General features: G+C 42.8%; 1 protein-coding gene across 1 annotated transcript in view; it reads right to left on the bottom strand.

Annotated features, from left to right (window-relative positions):
* Positions 1 to 17115, bottom strand: part of LOC309672048 (unconventional myosin-X-like) — a gene marked incomplete at its 5' end in the record, with an annotated part of 96063 nt that overhangs the window by 15889 nt on the left and 63059 nt on the right. The window contains 9 exons of the mRNA XM_082483453.1: positions 374 to 516; positions 2168 to 2223; positions 2845 to 2938; positions 4585 to 4680; positions 5500 to 5743; positions 6152 to 6275; positions 8403 to 9194; positions 10730 to 10769; positions 14855 to 15160. Of these exons, the coding sequence (XP_082339579.1) occupies positions 374 to 516; positions 2168 to 2223; positions 2845 to 2938; positions 4585 to 4680; positions 5500 to 5743; positions 6152 to 6275; positions 8403 to 9194; positions 10730 to 10769; positions 14855 to 15160 (1895 nt within the window). The remainder of the gene's footprint in view (positions 1 to 373; positions 517 to 2167; positions 2224 to 2844; positions 2939 to 4584; positions 4681 to 5499; positions 5744 to 6151; positions 6276 to 8402; positions 9195 to 10729; positions 10770 to 14854; positions 15161 to 17115) is intronic.

The raw sequence follows: 17115 nt of genomic DNA, 5'->3' as shown, positions 1-17115 counted from the left end.
TATAGTCAGTCCAAGCCAGCTGCTCCTAAGCAGCAGCCATGCTCCCTCCTATTCCCTGATGGCATTTGCTGGACATGTTGAAATAGGCTATGGAACTAACATTAGAAACCTAAACGTATAAAGAAGTACTTTTCTTTTTTTTTTCCCCAGCTTTAGCTTTCTGAATCCACCCGACAGGGAATCAGATGCGAGCCAATGTCAGCACAACGCAGGACGTGGTAAGTAGCAGGCAGGAAGGTGTAGAGGGGCAGAGAATGATTGGTTTTGGGGAGCAGCTAAACCCTAGATTGGATTAGCTACAATCAAGCCTCCCCCTCAGATTATAAGCGGAAGATGAGTTCCACATGTGGTAATTGCATGCATTTGCTTTTACCTCTCACAAGGAATTCCTGGCCATCAACCTTAGATTCGCCTTTTGGTTTCTGCAGCAGGGAGATCCAGTGATGCATCTCCTCAGGGGTGTCGCTGTTGCAGTGAATCACTCGATTTGCTGTGATGATCACAAAAGAATTTGGTCTGCCAGAAAATAAAAGCATTAAAATTGGTCTATAACCATACAAATATCTCAACTCACAGCACACCTGAAGCCACGTCCTCTACCTTCCCATAAACAACGCAGAAAGATTCTCTGAATACAAACTACTGAGGAATGTAGAAATGCTTAAGAGTGTCTCCTGGGCAGTTGGTCTGCAAATTGATGAAGGCAGAGACCAGATAAATGGAATTAAACATCTTTCCAAAGCTATTTCCGAAGACTAGAAAACATTAATTGGCTAATGACCAGCTGTAAAATGTCCTGGGTTCATAAGCAAAAGACTTGTTCTACCTTCAGATTGGATTGAGATAGGGCTAGCACTACTGGGCTGAGCTAGTACAACCATTCTCCTCGTACTTATTAAAACCAGTGATGCAGTAGCAAACGTAGGTCCCAGCAGGGTCAGCTAAAGTGGGTTTGAGATCGGTTTTAGAAAGGATGAGCTGATCCTGACAAAACAGAGGAAAAAACATTATGTTGCTCCTAGATGACTTTGTCCTTCTCTTGCAACAGACAAATGTGTCCTATCAAAAGAACATTCGCAATTTTGCACAGAATTGACAGGAAAAAGGAAAAATAAAAATATGGCCAGTTCCAAGAGGACAGACTCAGAAAGCTTTGAAAGCAAACACAGATTTCTATGAGAAAACAGAGAAATTGAAAGTGCCTCAAGTATGAAGCAAAAGGTAGAAGCAACTTTCTGGCCATTGCATAAACCTACAGAAGATAAAAATAAGCTGCATAAAAAGCTTTGCTGAAAAATAAGCATTCTCCTCAGAATTTGTTTAAGGCTGATTCAAACGTTGATACTCCAGAAGAGCGTACCTCAGCAGATGCATGAGCAAATTTTGACTGTTCGTCTTACTATTTACTGGGACACAGGTTAACTATGAGGAGCCCAGGCTGAGAACTGGCCTTTTGATCAATGAAATCTTAGTTCGCTACTGAGATGCGCATTTTCTAAACTAGTGACCCCAAAGTTCTGTCAATCCTGTGTGAGAACAAAAACAGACCACAGAGGTAAATAACTTAATAGCTAACATTTTACTTCAGCACTGTAGTAAGAATCTTTGCCCCGGCTGAACCTGTTAACACTGTAGGAAATAATTAAATGTTAACGTAAAGTGATAGGAAACGTCCCATGATCTTTTCTCTGAAACTAACCAATCTGTGAACTAAAGGTCTGTGCTCTGTTGCATTGCAAAGATTTCAAGAAGAGTACAGGTTTCTAAATTCACCCATTATTCTTCCACAATGCTGTGTCTTTCCCCTAAATTTACAAGATTAACTCAAAATTGTTCTGTTGAAAAACTGGAAGTGCTGCTTTTGCTGGAAATTTTTGTTTAGTATTAATAACAGGTAAGACTATAATTTCTTGACATTGAGATTATGCTGCTTCCACTTTTAAGAGGGAAAGGAGAAACTTTCGTTCGAAGAAAATACACCTGTGAACTTCATGCCTGTGAGGTGGCATAGCTTAAAACAAGCTAAAGACTTCAGTTATATTTATTTGTTTGGAGATAAATTCTTCTGAGTTTAAACAAATGCAAACCCCAAAGAAAACCTGGACCTACCCACAAAAATACGTTAGAGAGTTTCTGATCTAAGAGATGGTCAGGTTGCTGTACCTACCTATCAGGGTTGTCTGAGGCACAGACAGAGTCAATAAGCCCAACGTCCAGGGTTCCCTGCACGGTGAGAAAGACACAGATAACAGGAATTGCTTGCATCTTAAATTACAGACATTCTCCTTTGTGACTAGGACTGGAACTGAAAACATTCTTCTGAATTCCAATAGCTTGAGTAGTAATGAACATACGAGAAAGGCACGAGTGAGTCATCTTTGCTCCCTAAACAGCATGAGAAGATGTGTAAGGGCTCCACAGGACTGGAGAAAAAAAGAGCTACAAATTTCCAGAGAGCGTTAGGAAGGTCTGAGATAACCTTTGCTAGTATCTCAGAATTAGCAAAATACATAAATACATTGTTCTTTCCAACCGCGTGTCTTCTGTCTGGGGTAACTGTGACCCTGACTAGTCCCATAATCCCATCCAAAGACATTTTTATCCGCATGAAGCAGCCCCCTCTTCTGCGCAAACCAAAGATGATCAAGCCGAGCCACCCACCACAACCGCCACGTTCCCCGCTGCTTACCCTCTTTTCTATCAGCTTTGCTGTTTCATTATAATAATTGTCCAACTTATACTGCTCATGAACTACAGCACTGCATGTGCTGGAAAAATACGCACAAAATAGTTAAGCACAGAGGGTTCCAAGCGTGCCCACGGACTGGTTGCACAGTAACTCACCACAGCATTCTTTGGATTGGCCTGTTCATCTTGCATTTCCCTCAGCTGCTGCGCTGTAGCGCTGTGTACTCGGCTCAGGACATTAAACCAACCACTGACAATCAAAACAGACTCAAAATTAGGACTTGGGTAGCGAAGCTAGCTCTAGAATATGATCAAGGAACCTGGAAAGCTGCCTGTGGGAAAATTTCTTCATTCACAATTTCCTGAGGACTGTGCTACGAAATATCTCTTGGGCTGATCATACCAGACTCTAATGTCTTCCTCCTTATTTATCCATGAAAATTCTGCGCACGTTCTTCAACCCACTGACAGCTGCTCCCGCAAAATCCAGTTTTCTACTTGCTATTCAAGGAACCGTAGGCAGGCAGCGGCCTTACCAGGGAGCACATGTCAGCAGACGGAGAAGAGCGTATAGCAGTTGTAAAGACATGGTCAGTTGGGAATCTTCCTGGACTAGAGTCCTAGAGACGCCTGGGAGCCTTCTTAACTAGCTTCTCTCTGATCCGCTCATAAACTTGAAAGTCATATGGCTTTCAGTTAATCATGGGGGGGTTTATAAGTTAATTTGGAGTTATTTGTCTGTGAAAGGGCTTCTCGGTACAGACATATCTGGAGGGTAATCTCTGCTGCAGAACAAACAGATTCTTATCTGCAGCTTCCACTGAGATCCGCAAATATCTAGACTTCATGGAGGATTCTCAAATTGGATACTCTATGACATCTGCTAATCTGCCCTTTGCTAGTGCAAGTGTTAGTGCTTTCTTCTCCCTCAGAACAGAGACCGATAGGGCATTGACAGAGGCCACATTGGGTTTACACTGGCCCTAGCAATTCTGCAGTGTTATCTTAGGGCATGCCTATTCCAGCTGTGGAAGTTCTGGGTTAAGTTACTGTTTCTTCAGCTACTGCTCCCTGAATTTGCCTGTGTCTTGTTCATGTGGCTGTTCGTTAGTCTATTTCTGTTAATTTATTTGTGTCCAAACAGTTTCCCTCTTCCTGTCTCTACATCCAAACGAAATAACAACAGACCCTAAATAACTTCACAGAATCACATTAGATTAGAGAAACAGTTACACTGGCTGGGCTGAGAGAGCAGAAGCCTTGGTAAGAGTGGGAAAAGTGGTAAGACATGAGCAGCTCGGGACAGTAACCTCTTAACTTGGCTTTGCATAGCCAGAACAGGTTGCCCAACCTGCCCTTAAACAACTGATTCCCACTGCCTGCCCAGGACACCAAGAAGGAAGGACGTGAGTCATTTGTTTGCTTTGCACAGGGAAGATTTTATCAGATGACACTACAGACTCTGAATAAGCTGCAGCCTTTTCTCTGTCTCCTGGATAAAACCCAGCTGCTCTCGCAATCATTTACAGACAACATGAATAGACTTTTTGTTTGATTCAAGATTCCATTTAATAAATAAATCAGCTATTAGATGTTCCAGTTTATATTAAGGTTTTGTGTGTCTCCTGAAGTAACCCTTGAATTCAGCATGCTCACAGCCACATAAGAAGGTGGAAGTCCTGTGACTGACCAATAGGCCGAACCAGCATCTCCACAGCTGCAACAGAGAGACCCCAAAGTAGGTGTGGTACCTCCCAGTAAGAACAAATTTACACTCTGGAACGAATCCCCTTTTCTCCAGCAAAAAGGAAAGGATTATGTTTCCCAGGTTCTCCCATGAGGAGTTGGGTCAGACCTGCACTGCCCGAACAAATCTAAGAAACCTCCCTCTTATACCTGGCATCTTCAGGTGACTCTGCGACAATATGATAAACTCTGTCTTCTGTCACAATGTCCAAGGCATTCTCCTTTTCATGAATGTCCACAATCTCCCTGGAACACAGCAAATCACAAGAGCCAAAACTGAAAACCTTTCACAGACATAAATTCCATCTGGGCAGGTTTTTTTTTTCACATCGTACCATTCACCATATGGAAGGGAAATCACTGATTTAGACGGCTTCTAACTCTGACAGAAATACAAAATTCCTCTAATACATATTAAGACTTTTAGGGTCCCCTTAAAAAGATTCGTACAGTTAAACCACTACAAAAGCAAAGCTTCAGGTGTTAAATGGATTTTCCTCAAGATACCAGCAGACTAGATGGAAGAAGAGGTAACAGAGAGGTTGATGCAGAAGGCTGTTTACAAAGTGGGGTGTGCCGCTCTTTTTGACGCTTTACAGGCCCACATAATGCCAACAAGTGACTAGTCTCTCTTTCTTACAGCAGGAGCTGAGGAATTGGCTATGGCAGTGAAAAGAGCATTCAGGGCTCACGAAAAGGCAGAGTACATGCTGCCAAATTCAAGTCCTACTGTGAGCTTCATACCACCTCTGTGAAGCGCCTGGAGAAGCCAGGAAACAGATGGAGTCAGAGTAGGGGAGAATGCATGGGGTATGCACTTAATTAGCCCCTCCTGGTCTGGCTCAATCCATGGCTTGGAAAGAGCTTCTGCCAGATTATGAAATGCAAGACTGGAAAAAGAACCACCAAGTAATTCCAGCCTCCGAGTGTCTTTTCCTTCCCTTACATTTCTGATTCTCCTAGCCCTATGGGAGATACATAGGCCAATGAACTGACAGCACTGAACACTTCGTTATTGATTTAGAGTGAATACTAGGGATCGAAAGGATTTATTTCTTCACTCACTTTGCCCTTCTGATATCAATTGTCCCCTTCAGCTTTTCCTCACTATCATTCTCAAAGTACATCAGCTTGGATTCTCGAAGCACAAACCAACGTCGTTTCCAGTTGCGGCGTGAAAGTGTTGACATGCCTCCACCTTTTTTATAGAGCCAGCCGGACTTCAGTGCCTCTTGTTTGGTGCGGAACCACATGAAGGCCTCGTTCTTCAAAACACACCAGCGCCGCCTCCATGGGTTCATGAGACCTCCTGCAAAGTGAGGGAGCAAGATTTCATCAGACACGCAACAAGACATGCTTAAGTTTGGACAGATTAAAACCAGAACAAACTAGTGAAACAAACACAAAGTATAGAAATATATGCTCTACTCAAATATTTTTGTATTGTCTTCAGTTTTGTAGCTCAGAATGAGTCATTTAAGCCCATACTAAGTGGGCACAACTTTGTCTCAGTGGCAAAGATATCCAGTCTAATTCCCTGACATCCACCTCCTAGCTCTTTGTTCTATTTGCTTGTTTTAAATAAAAGAGGAAAAAAAGAAAAGAGAGAGTAAACAGAGAACTAAGAGCAGATGAAGACGATGATTCTGGAGAAACAGAAGAGGAAAGTGGGTTTCCCGGATTCCATCCTTCCATGGTTTTGGCTAAAGCCGCTTACCCTTCATGTAGAGATAGCTGTGAAAATAGGGTGGTCCTGAGCCGTTGAAGATAGTGACTCGTCCATTACAAAACTCTTCATCCGTGTCAATGTAAACATCCACTTCTTCTTCACTGTCCAGAAACTAAAAGGAAAAGAAGAAATACACGCTACTTGGGTTCTCCTGGTCAGAGGAGGAGTGGAGCAAAGTAACAAGGCTAGAGAAGTCACATGATCGGAAGGTGCAAAACTATGCCTACTCCCGTTACAAAAAAAGCAATACAGTAAAACTACAGGCTTGACAGCTTACCCATTAATGCCTAAAGCAAGAATCTCCAGAGCATGGAATTTTCATACCAGAAAGGAGAGTGACATTCGGCAGTGGACATGGCTAGAAAACTCCAGTTACCTGCAGCAACAAACCTTCCTGTTTCAAGGCAGAGGCCACAGTCCAAAAACCGATTCAATGGGATTAAGGGAGAATTTTTCATTTTGGGGGATTTTTCTGATTTTTTTTTTTTGGCAGACATGCCAAGATGCTGGACAAGATGGAGCGCTAATCTAACCCCAGCAAGGAAATGTCTTGCTTTGGTTTGATTAGAAAAAAAAAGCACATTCCAGGATAACTGAACCCTAAAAACAAAGACCTAAATTACTGAAATAACAGTACAGTATTTACTCTTCCCTGTTCTCCAACTAGATAATGACCCTCAGCCATAGGAAAGTACTTGACACATGAAATCCCAAATTACCCTATCATTTCCTTTACCCTAAATACAGCTTCCTTTGATCGGCTTTATTAATTTAATACTAATGAAGTCAGCTCCTTAGACCTCTTCCTTCCTCAGATGCATGTTGCTTCTTTTCATTTCCCTTCTGTCCTCTCTCTGTGACCCCTTTGCGTTCCTCTTTTGTCTCATTGCTGTTCCACTCATTCATTCTCCCTCTCTTGCCATTAAGTTTCAAAAAGCAGGTACTCTTGGATCAGCAGCTACTGATGGGATCTTGACCCAGCTGCAGCTATCTCTTCCTGTGGCTCATGCCATGACATAGTATCAACCGGGTTTTTCATGAGTCTTACTCACTGACCAGCCCAATAAAATCCTCCACTTCTATTTACATTTTAAGAAGAATGGTAGAAACTGGCCTAAGTTGTGACAGAATGATTCATGACTTGAAGATTACCTGACAGTGATCTGTGAGTATCCGCCCACAGAGAAGGTACCTTTACTCAAGCAAATCATATCATAAAAAATTCTGACGGCTGGCAGCTGACATTAGGGAAATGCAAACAGTAAAAATAATGCAACTTTTTAAGAAGGGTCACAATTTGCCTATTGGAAAAGAATAGCAAAGGAAGTAAATTGAATTCCTTAGAAAAAAAACAAAACAAAACAAAACCAAAAGAAAAATATCAATAGTTTTCTAAAAGATATTTTGTAGCTCTGGTCTCTATTCTTAGGGACACCATTTATCTGAAGTATTTTTATGGCTGTCATTGGCTCCACACCTGAACTCCTCACAATCTTGTGTGGGCTTATCTGACATCCTGTTCTGTAAGGGGATTTATCGTTGCATTATTAAGCAACTAGCCTGAGGGCACTCAGGAAGTCCAGAGCATAGCGTGGGATGGAAGCTGAGATGCTTCAAGCCCGAGGCTAACAGCCCAGCTTTACTACCCTGGCATTGTCCCTGAGGTAGGAATGAAAAGGTTCGGTGGTCTTGGTTGTGTGCAATGGGACCCAGCCTAGATCAGCACAGTAATTTCTTCAAGCCTTAGGACAGTTTAACTTGTACACAGCGGCTGAAAATAAACCCTTGACTCTGAACGGTGACAGGACTGGAACAAAAGAAGTTTTAGTGATGGTAACAAATAAAACCCCAGCCTTTCCAATTCCCTCTTGTGACCGTCCATTAGCAGCTCAGGCTACTTCTGCGAAATCTCTCTAAGGTAGAACACATACCTGCAAGACACTCGTTGCCTGCTTTCAGTCTTCCTAAAGGGTGTCACATACGGTGATGGAAACAATCTAAAATAGCCTAGGTACGTATGTGCTCGCTGGTGGTACCAGTGACACTGGACAGTCACAAGCCCCTTGGCATTCAGCCTATCAGCTCTTCCCTTTTTTTCAAGCTGATTATCGATGTAAGAGGGAGTTCTATATTGATAACAACACCCAGAGCAAGCAGGCATACAGTAAGAAGGCAAGGATGTCATAAATATCAGCAAAGTCATGCTAATGTCCAGAAAGGTGAAGGGAAGGATTCTTACCGAGTCCAGGCTGCCACGGTTGGAGTCCAGGCTGGTACCGTGGGAGTGTCTCAAACCTTCCTCACCGTTCAGGGGCTCAGCTGAGGCGCTACCTGCATCTCCACAGCCATCAAACTCCTCATGGTCATAGTCAGACTCCACGTCTGGGGGGGAAGTGTAAATCGGTTCTCCCACCTCTCTACTGTTACTCTTCGGTGTATCTGAGACAGTGCTGTGAATGCTTTCTGCTGGGTCAGATAGGGCTCTCTGCTCTTTGGCGCTAGTGGTTCTTTCCACAGGTTGTCCTGGAGCAGGGACAACCTCTCCCACTTCTCTTTGGACAATTGAAAGGCTGGGGTCCACACCTTCCTCTGAGTAGTTATCGCTGTTTCTTGTGCCATGCTGATTCAAGACCACCAAACTGGAAGTTGGCCGTCCTTCGTCATCAGCATGAAAACCCTCATCCACTTCTTCTTCAGCCAGTGGTGCCACCAGGCTGCAGTCAATGTTGAGTGTCCCCTCACTAGAAAGCGAATGCTCTAAGTTCTGCACACTTTCATCCAGACTGCCAAAATCCAGCAGCTCCAAGAACTCCTGGGCAACCCTAGATGCCTCCTTTTCCAACCTCTGGATCTCCTCTTCTCGCTGCCGATTGATTTCATTCCTGGTGTTTTCACAGATGATAGACATGTGATCCTCTTTCTGTTGCTGCAACTTCTCAATCTCCTTCTCCAGTCTTAAGATCTCCTCCATCTGACGTCTCTCTTCTTCTTGCAGGGGAATATCTACCTCCTCAGTCTTTACTGCTTCCACCTTAAAGAATTTATAAGAGTGTTAAAGCAGTTTCTTCAACCCATATGTGTTCCTTGCCTGGACCTTTCATTCTTCCTGTCTCCTGTGGCTTGCCTTGTACCTCCCACGTGCAAAAAAATTACTCTAAGCATCCTCTCCTTTTCTGATCAGCATATGCCATCATCCATCATGTAAATGCTAAAGGTAGAACTACTGGGTCTTTAGGTAATTCCTCTCTTCCAGCAGCCTACCCCCTTTCTGAATCGTACAAAGTAGCTCACTGGGATCAGTAAATTTTTAGAAAAGCCTCTCTATCTTCTGTTCATGTTACAGCCCTTTGTACGCTACAGTTTGTATAGAAGTATTCTCAAAGTCTGTCCTCTCTTTTTGAGCTACCTCACAGACATACACGCATACAGGAGAAAGCAACTCTATATGAATACATATATACATAGCCTGCTTAAGAGCTGAAGATTTCCCAGAAATTCACTAGAAGATTTGGGGACCTTGCTGCTTCCCGAGTTGAGGGTCTGACCACCAGAATCTAGGTCTGGAAGGAATATTTGCAATGAAGCAGGACTGTATCCACTCCAACCCCACCCCACCAAAATTTCACCCAGAATTTCTTGGCGTTCTTTAGCATCACTGGATGGATGATGGCTGGCTGGCTGCTGAAGACTCTGTCTTCCTCTATTCTCCGCATTGAAGTAACAGGAAATTTCTAGCAAGTACACAATAATTAGAAGACAGAAGATACTGGTAACTTTCACTGACATTAAGCCATAAGATAAAGCCACCTTCCCCTCCACGGAGGATATTGAAAACACACACACACACACACAAGAAAAAGCAAAAGCGAATTCCAAAAGGATTTCATGTACTTCCTGGTAGGAGTATGACAATGCAGCCAACGAATTGGCCCATTTAAGCCATAATCCCCGTTTTCTTTACAATTACCCTGTTTCTTGTTGCCTACTTGACTCTCACTTGTGGACAAATGCAATTTTAGACTCCAATCTGACATCTCTCCTCAACAGAGCTGACCTGGGGAACAAGTGGTTTGGGAAAAGAAATAAGCTGTTTTCACACAGCTCAGGGTAGGTGGTCTGCTCTTTGATATATCATGTACCAAAACCCAATCAGATCAGTTACAAGGGGTTTATTTTAGCCATGGTAGCAGCAGTCTGCACTCTTATTTTGGCTGTGACAGGCAACAATCCGGCAAAACAGACTGTGTCACAGTGTAGCACATCACAAGGTCACGTAATAAGCTCAAGCAGTAGAGATAAAAAAGGACGCTGCACACTCAATACAGAAATTTTCAAATAGGAACTATGCAAGCTGGTGCATCAGCCTTAGAAAAAAACCCAACACCCACCTTGTTAACTGTGCACCTCTGCCAAAGCCAAACAGCTGCAGGTTTTGAGTGAACAAAGCCCATTTTTAAAATAGCGGTGCCACAATAACAACAGTAGCTCCAGGCAAAGCATGGGCAATGAAGGACCCTTCACAGATACTCAGAGAAGACATGTGAAAAGAATAACTGTTAAACTTACCTGAGCCACCTGGAGCAGCACATTCAGTTGCTCCTTTTCTCTGTTAAAAAAACAAGAAACAATAGTCAGAGATAGACCCAATTTTCCTACACAAGGCTTTTAGCATTACATGGACACTTCATCCCTCCATGGATAAGGTTAAACTAAGGTACCTGTTGTAAGATTGATTTAAAAGCTTTTGTAATTTAGTAAAAATCCAATTCTCTGTGGTTGGCATGACCTTTGTGGATACAACAGATTTTCCCCATGCACTTAACTTTCAGATCAATCGGGAAATTGAATTAGTTGGAACACACTAGGAAGGACATTGGAAACAGTGACAGAAAGACACATCAGTTAGACTCATAATAAGTGTAAATAGAATCTTCTGAAGTACTATACATCCGTGGCTATAAATGAGGTTGTACATGTGTAACTGACAGATATCAGGAAACTGTGTTTGTTTGTTTGATTTTTTAAAACAGAACAGAATTATTGCAATACCAACATTGAATTTGTGTTTTATTTTGCTTTTACTTTTATATTAAAATACCCCCAAATTTATCAAATTTTTGTCCTACGTTAACTGACTAGGCTGAGGACTTTCTATTCTGAAGACCTGAGTGTTCCAGCTTGCGCGACTTCTCAGTGGCATGCAAAACATAGTCTCCTACCTAGTAAAGGCTGTGAGAGCCAAGAGTTTGTTAGTAGACATGAGTAGAGGACAAAACTATCACACGGTGCTGCATCTCGACCCAGATCAAAGAGGTCGTACTACAAGGGAAAGCTGTCACTATGGCCAGTTTCTCCATAACAAGCACATGACAAGCAACTGAACTAGTGACAGACAAATGCCAGGGCCATGCATAGGGAGCAAGGCTAGGATGTGGCTGGATGGAAGAGTCTGCCTGTAGCAACCACGGTGCAGCTAAATTCAGGCTGGCAGTGGAACTCTCAAATCTATAATTCCACCCCAAGCAGAACAGGAGGGCAACACTATTTATTTCCCAGGCCCTGTAGCTTTTCCCAGCCAAATTCTAAATTGCAGCTGCAAGTCACACGGTCCTTAAAGCTCTCACTCTTACGCGCTCAGCCTCTCTCAAAAAAATCCAGGAGATGTTTATAAATGAAAGCTGACATAAGTGAGATCCAGATGGTTCCAACTCTACTGAAAGATGTCTAAGAGTAGTCATGAGTTAAACAACTGCCTTAAATGATATAAGGGTTCAAGACGCAGAGCCATTTTAAAACAAATCAGAAATACCACCTACAATCTACACACTAATTCCTGCAACTGTTCCTCACATTTTTTTAGACTTCTGATATTTCTTGCTGCTTTCCATCAATCTCCAACTGATCCACACTCTTCCTGAAATGTGATACCCAAAACTAGGGACAGTACTCCAACTGAAGCCTTACCAGTGCCAAGTGGAACAGAAGAATCACCCCCACATCTTACAGAAACAATCCTGTTTATAGACAGCATTTGCTTTCTCCTCTCACACAGCATGACACTGATGACTAATACTCAACTTAGCCTCCAGACCTTCTTCCTGCTGTTGAAGTAGGCATTCCTCCTTCTCTCTCTGTGCATTTGATTATTCCTAACTGTAGATCTGCGTGTCTGTATTGAATGTTATCCTATGCTTTTCAGACCATTTCTTTAATTTGCCAAAATTATTTGAATTGTAATCCTGTCTAGCTTTACACTTACAGCCCCTCACCAGATGGTTTCATCTGCAACTTTAATAAGGATACTCGTATTTCTTCATCCAACTTATTATGAAAACATTGCACTAGCACCATAGCCAGCACAGACCGTGGAAGAATCCCATCCAAGAGTTCTCTCCTATTTAACAAAAAAACTACTATTGTTTACTAATTAAAATGCAATAATACAATGCAGTAAACCCATAAATCCTAGTCTTGCTTCATCTACTTTTTTCCAAACCACATTCATTATAGTGTCTTAGAGTATTGTCCTAAGCCCTTACCTACCCAAAGGCAAGTTACCTACCCTCTGGGGCTTTTCCCTGTCCACAAGGCATGTCATAAGCTATCACAGAAGGAAACAGATAACTTTAATGCTGTTTGTTCTTCAGAAATCCACATTGGCTGTTAACTCCTTTATCAAGCATTTACAACTGTATTACTTGTTTCAGAAGCTTCCTGAAATTGAGGTTAGGCTCAATTGAGGTCCACAGTTCCCTTGTTCTTCCTTTTCCCATTTTAAAAGAGGGTCACTATGTTTGGAATTTTCCAGTTTTATGGAAACTCCATTGCTATCCACAAAAGAGGGGAAAGGGAATAGCTGCTGATTCAAACTGCTTCAGCTGGTTCCTGAAGTACCCAAACATTAATTTCACCAAGTCTGGATGATTTCTTTGTAATCTGATTTCTCTGAGCATTCTCGAACCTTTTATTTCCCTGCTAGGTTCTGAATTCTCGCACGTCTGTGCTAATTGTATTTAGTGCCCAACAAATACCTCGGCTTTCTCAACATTAGAATTTTTTCTTCCTGTTGAACAGCAGACAAAATTGCTCCATGTCTCCCTTTTACTAACAGTGTATGCACAATAACTGCATGCCAACTTTTAGTTTGTCATAGCTCAGTTTGCATCTTGGTCTTTCTAATTTTGTCTCTGCAGGTGCATCGGGGTTTTTTCACTTGTTCTCAGTAGCTTAGCTGATTCGCAATTTCTGTGGACTTCCACCTCATTTTTGAGGTCAAATGGAAGTTCAGGGTTAGGCCAAGTTGGTCTGCCAGTACCTTTTTGGCTACTCACTCTGAATGAGGCCATTTGATACCAAGTAGAAAATGAAAGCAAAATGAGCAGTTCACCTGATGCCTAGAAACACTGACGCTTCTTTACAGTGATGTTCACCATATCTTTCATGGGCTGGGAACTAGAGGGCAGGGGCAGAAACACTCTAGAATGAATAAACTAAATAGATACTTTTATCTAAAACTAGGTAGGGACAAACTCTACTTAGTACAATGAGGACTGCAGACCTGAGAGAGCGTCGGTGGCATTTGATTTCTGCAAACTAGTTACTGACACTCTGAACTTGTACAGCTTCGTGTTGCTGATGAGGCTGTTGTTGAAAATTGACACATTGATAAAACGGAGCCTTCAGTGTTGTTCAACAAATTCCTAGACCAAACTGTTCATCGCTGGTGTCACTGACTCCATGCCTTGTCCCAGCAGATACATCACCCGACAGTCTCCGGTGAAACCACAGGCAATCCCTTTTCCTTGTGACATGCTTCTAACCTTGGAACTTTCTGATGCTTGTCACACCTGTTAGTCTGCCATGATCCAACTTTGGGACAAGCATGTAACAAAAGGCTATAAGAAATGTAACCAACTATTTACGAAAACCTTAAAATATCACAAGATTATTTGTTCAAACATATAATAATCTCATCGTTTAAGTTTTATGCTTCTTAAAACAAAAGATTATAGAGACACCCAGTTTGGATAGGATGTAGGTAACCATGGAGTGAACAGTAAATGATGCATGAGGTGCAGGATTCTCAATAGGTGTACTGTCACTGGTCACAGATTGCCTCTTTTTGTCACATTAGCTTTTCCTTTCCTCTCCTGATCTCTTGACACATCCATATCCCTGATGAGAGATAAGCAGCGGCAGGAACAGGGAGAGCACGTGTAGTCTCATGAGTGTAAGAACTGCAGTAGGAGCACAGGTGCGCTGCCCACCTTACTCTCTGACCCAGCTTACTGGTCACACCAAGACCCATGAACTCTGGTGCTTTCTCACACTGCTAAGCCCTCCAGATTTTGGAAGACTGCATAAAACTTCCTTTCCCGTTGCAAAGACAAGGAGAAACTTATGCATCTCTGCCCAATCAGTGAAACCGCCTCCTTTCACGTACATTCCAAAGCAGAAAAACACTAAAAAACAGAGGTAAAAATACACCAGAATCAGTGTTCCTAAAGGAAGCAGGACACCCCTTTTCCATTCTGCTTTTCTATTCTGAGTAGCCCACAGCCCACCCCGACTCTGCCCCCTGGCACTGGGACGCTGTTCCAGTGTCACCATCACACCAGTGCCCCAGACCTGCTTTTACCCCTCAGCAGCTTTAGCGCTAGGGAACGATGAATGCAAGATACCATCTTGTACCTTTCCTTCACCTCTTCCTCTTCCCGTTTCCTCCTACGCTCCTCCTCTTCTTGCCATTGTCTTTCCTCTTCCTCTCTTCTGATCTGTTCTTCCTCTTCTCGCCTCCTCCTCTCCTCCACCTCCTGCTTCCGCCTGAGTTCCTGCTGCAGCAGGTGCTGGTAGAGGCTGCGAGCCAGGCGGCCACGCCAGTGCTTCTGCAGGGTGACTGCAGAGGCCTTCAGTTGCAGCAGGCTCTTCTTCCAGAAGTACGCCCGGTAGTTCTTTTGGATTATAACAACACTGGCTAGCACCTTTTGGTACTTCTTCCTAAAAACAGAACCAGACACTTAATGCACCATGAAGCAACACATGCTTTGCGTTTCCCATGCCCTGGTATATTGAGCAATCTTACCACATCCACGGAAGAACGGCTTTGGAAAAATGTTGCTCAGAAATAACACAATTTCTGTTGCTCTACGGCCACTACCCGTAAATCATATTCTCCTCACTGTTCTCACTCCTATATCTACCACTGGTTTGTTTCCATGGGCACCTGCTTTCGTGAAGACCCTCAGAGGATGAAGGACAGACATTTGGCACACGGAAAGTGAAGGTCCACTGGCCCAAACCCTCCTTGCATTGCACATCACGCACATTCACTGTGCAGTTGGCTTAATCGTTCAGTGAGGATTTATTTGATAGGACGAGGGGGAATGGCTTCAAACTGGAAGAAGGTAGATTTAGATTAGATATTAGGAAGAAATTTTTCACTCTGAGGGTGGTGAGGCACTGGAACAGGTTGCCCAGAGAAGCTGTGGATGCCCCATCCCTGGAGGTGTTCAAGGCCAGCCTGGATGGGGTTTTGAGCAACCTGGTCTAGTGGGAGGTGTCCCTGCCCATGGCAGGGGGGGTGGAACTCAATGATCTTCAAGGTCCCTTCCAACCTAAACCATTCTATGATTCTATTATAATAAAAACATACCAATGTCCTTACTATATGAGAACAAAGTCCTATATTGCCCTGCCTTTTAAGTGGCCAAAAACAAATTACTCCAGGAAAAACAAAAACGGGGCAAAAATAGATCTGGCCATGTTAATCTGGTATTGTTTGGGGGAAAACACAGTGATACAAAATATTGGTTGCTGAATGTAACATTGTAACAGGCTCCCATAAACATATACTTACATTGCACAACATTTTGCTTAAACAATAATGATGTCAAAATCAGCTTTGCAGCACTTTAAAACCAAAAAAACATGCTAGAGCCCCAAAAGAAAAGAATCATCATTTCAGTATTTCTGTAGCCTAGTAAAGTTCCAGAAAAGTTGGTTCTTGCCTCTGCAGTATAGAATATTTTTTTATCAAGGACCTGAAAAAAAAGCGACTGGTAGAAGTTTGTACATGATAGACAAACTGGCCAAATAACAAAAGGGTTACTATTACACAGTAATCTGGATCAATTTGTAAGCTAGATTCAAGCAAACATTAAACAATTCAAAAGAGCCGAACATAAGGTCTTCTATTGAAGAACCAAAGGCCGAACACACCTGACGTGGGACTATGTTAGGAGACAGTAAGTCAAAAAAGGATTTAGGGGCCACAGAGATCACCAGGTGAAGGCAAACTCCCAACTGAATCTTATACTTGCAAGTGGAAATACTGTGTAGAAGGTGACTGCACGGCTACTTTCATCCTCTGTTCAGTGTTAGCACCTCCATTTCAAGAACACTGTTAGATGCTCAAGTGATTGCTGAGGAAGCCGGATTGGAAGCAGAAATCCTGGCTTATAGAAAGACAGTGTCTTCTCCGTGACCTTAAGAAAGAGAGGGCTAAGGAAACACTTGATCCCAGCCAAAGTACCCACAGTTTTGGGTGGCATTTCTATTTATCCAACAGGGCACATAACAAGATTTAATTGACCTGAAGCTGAAGTCTGTTCAGGCTGGAAATAAGTGGACATTTTTTAAAGTAATTGAATATATTTAGACACCTTAATATCTTGCTGTAGGGAAAAAAAAATAAAATCATTGGTACTATTCAGATCAAAACCTTCTTTACTCCAAACCAGAATTTGCAGAGGGAAATTCTATAGGGCTGTTACCCAGGATCCAGGACCAGCAGACTACAGTAATCCTGTGAGGTCTTACAGTCCTAGAAAGCGCGCTGGAAATAGCACGGTATTCTCACATATCCTTCCCACAGACCTTCTGCAACCCCTGAGGAAAAGACACACCTCAAAATCCCCTTCCTGGCAATCAACCCCCCTTCAAATAGCAACAGG

The sequence above is a fragment of the Vanellus vanellus genome, assembly GCF_965231255.1.
Source record: "Vanellus vanellus genome assembly, chromosome: 5".
Taxonomy (NCBI): domain Eukaryota; kingdom Metazoa; phylum Chordata; class Aves; order Charadriiformes; family Charadriidae; genus Vanellus; species Vanellus vanellus.
This window is presented reverse-complemented; position numbering and strand designations above follow the sequence as displayed.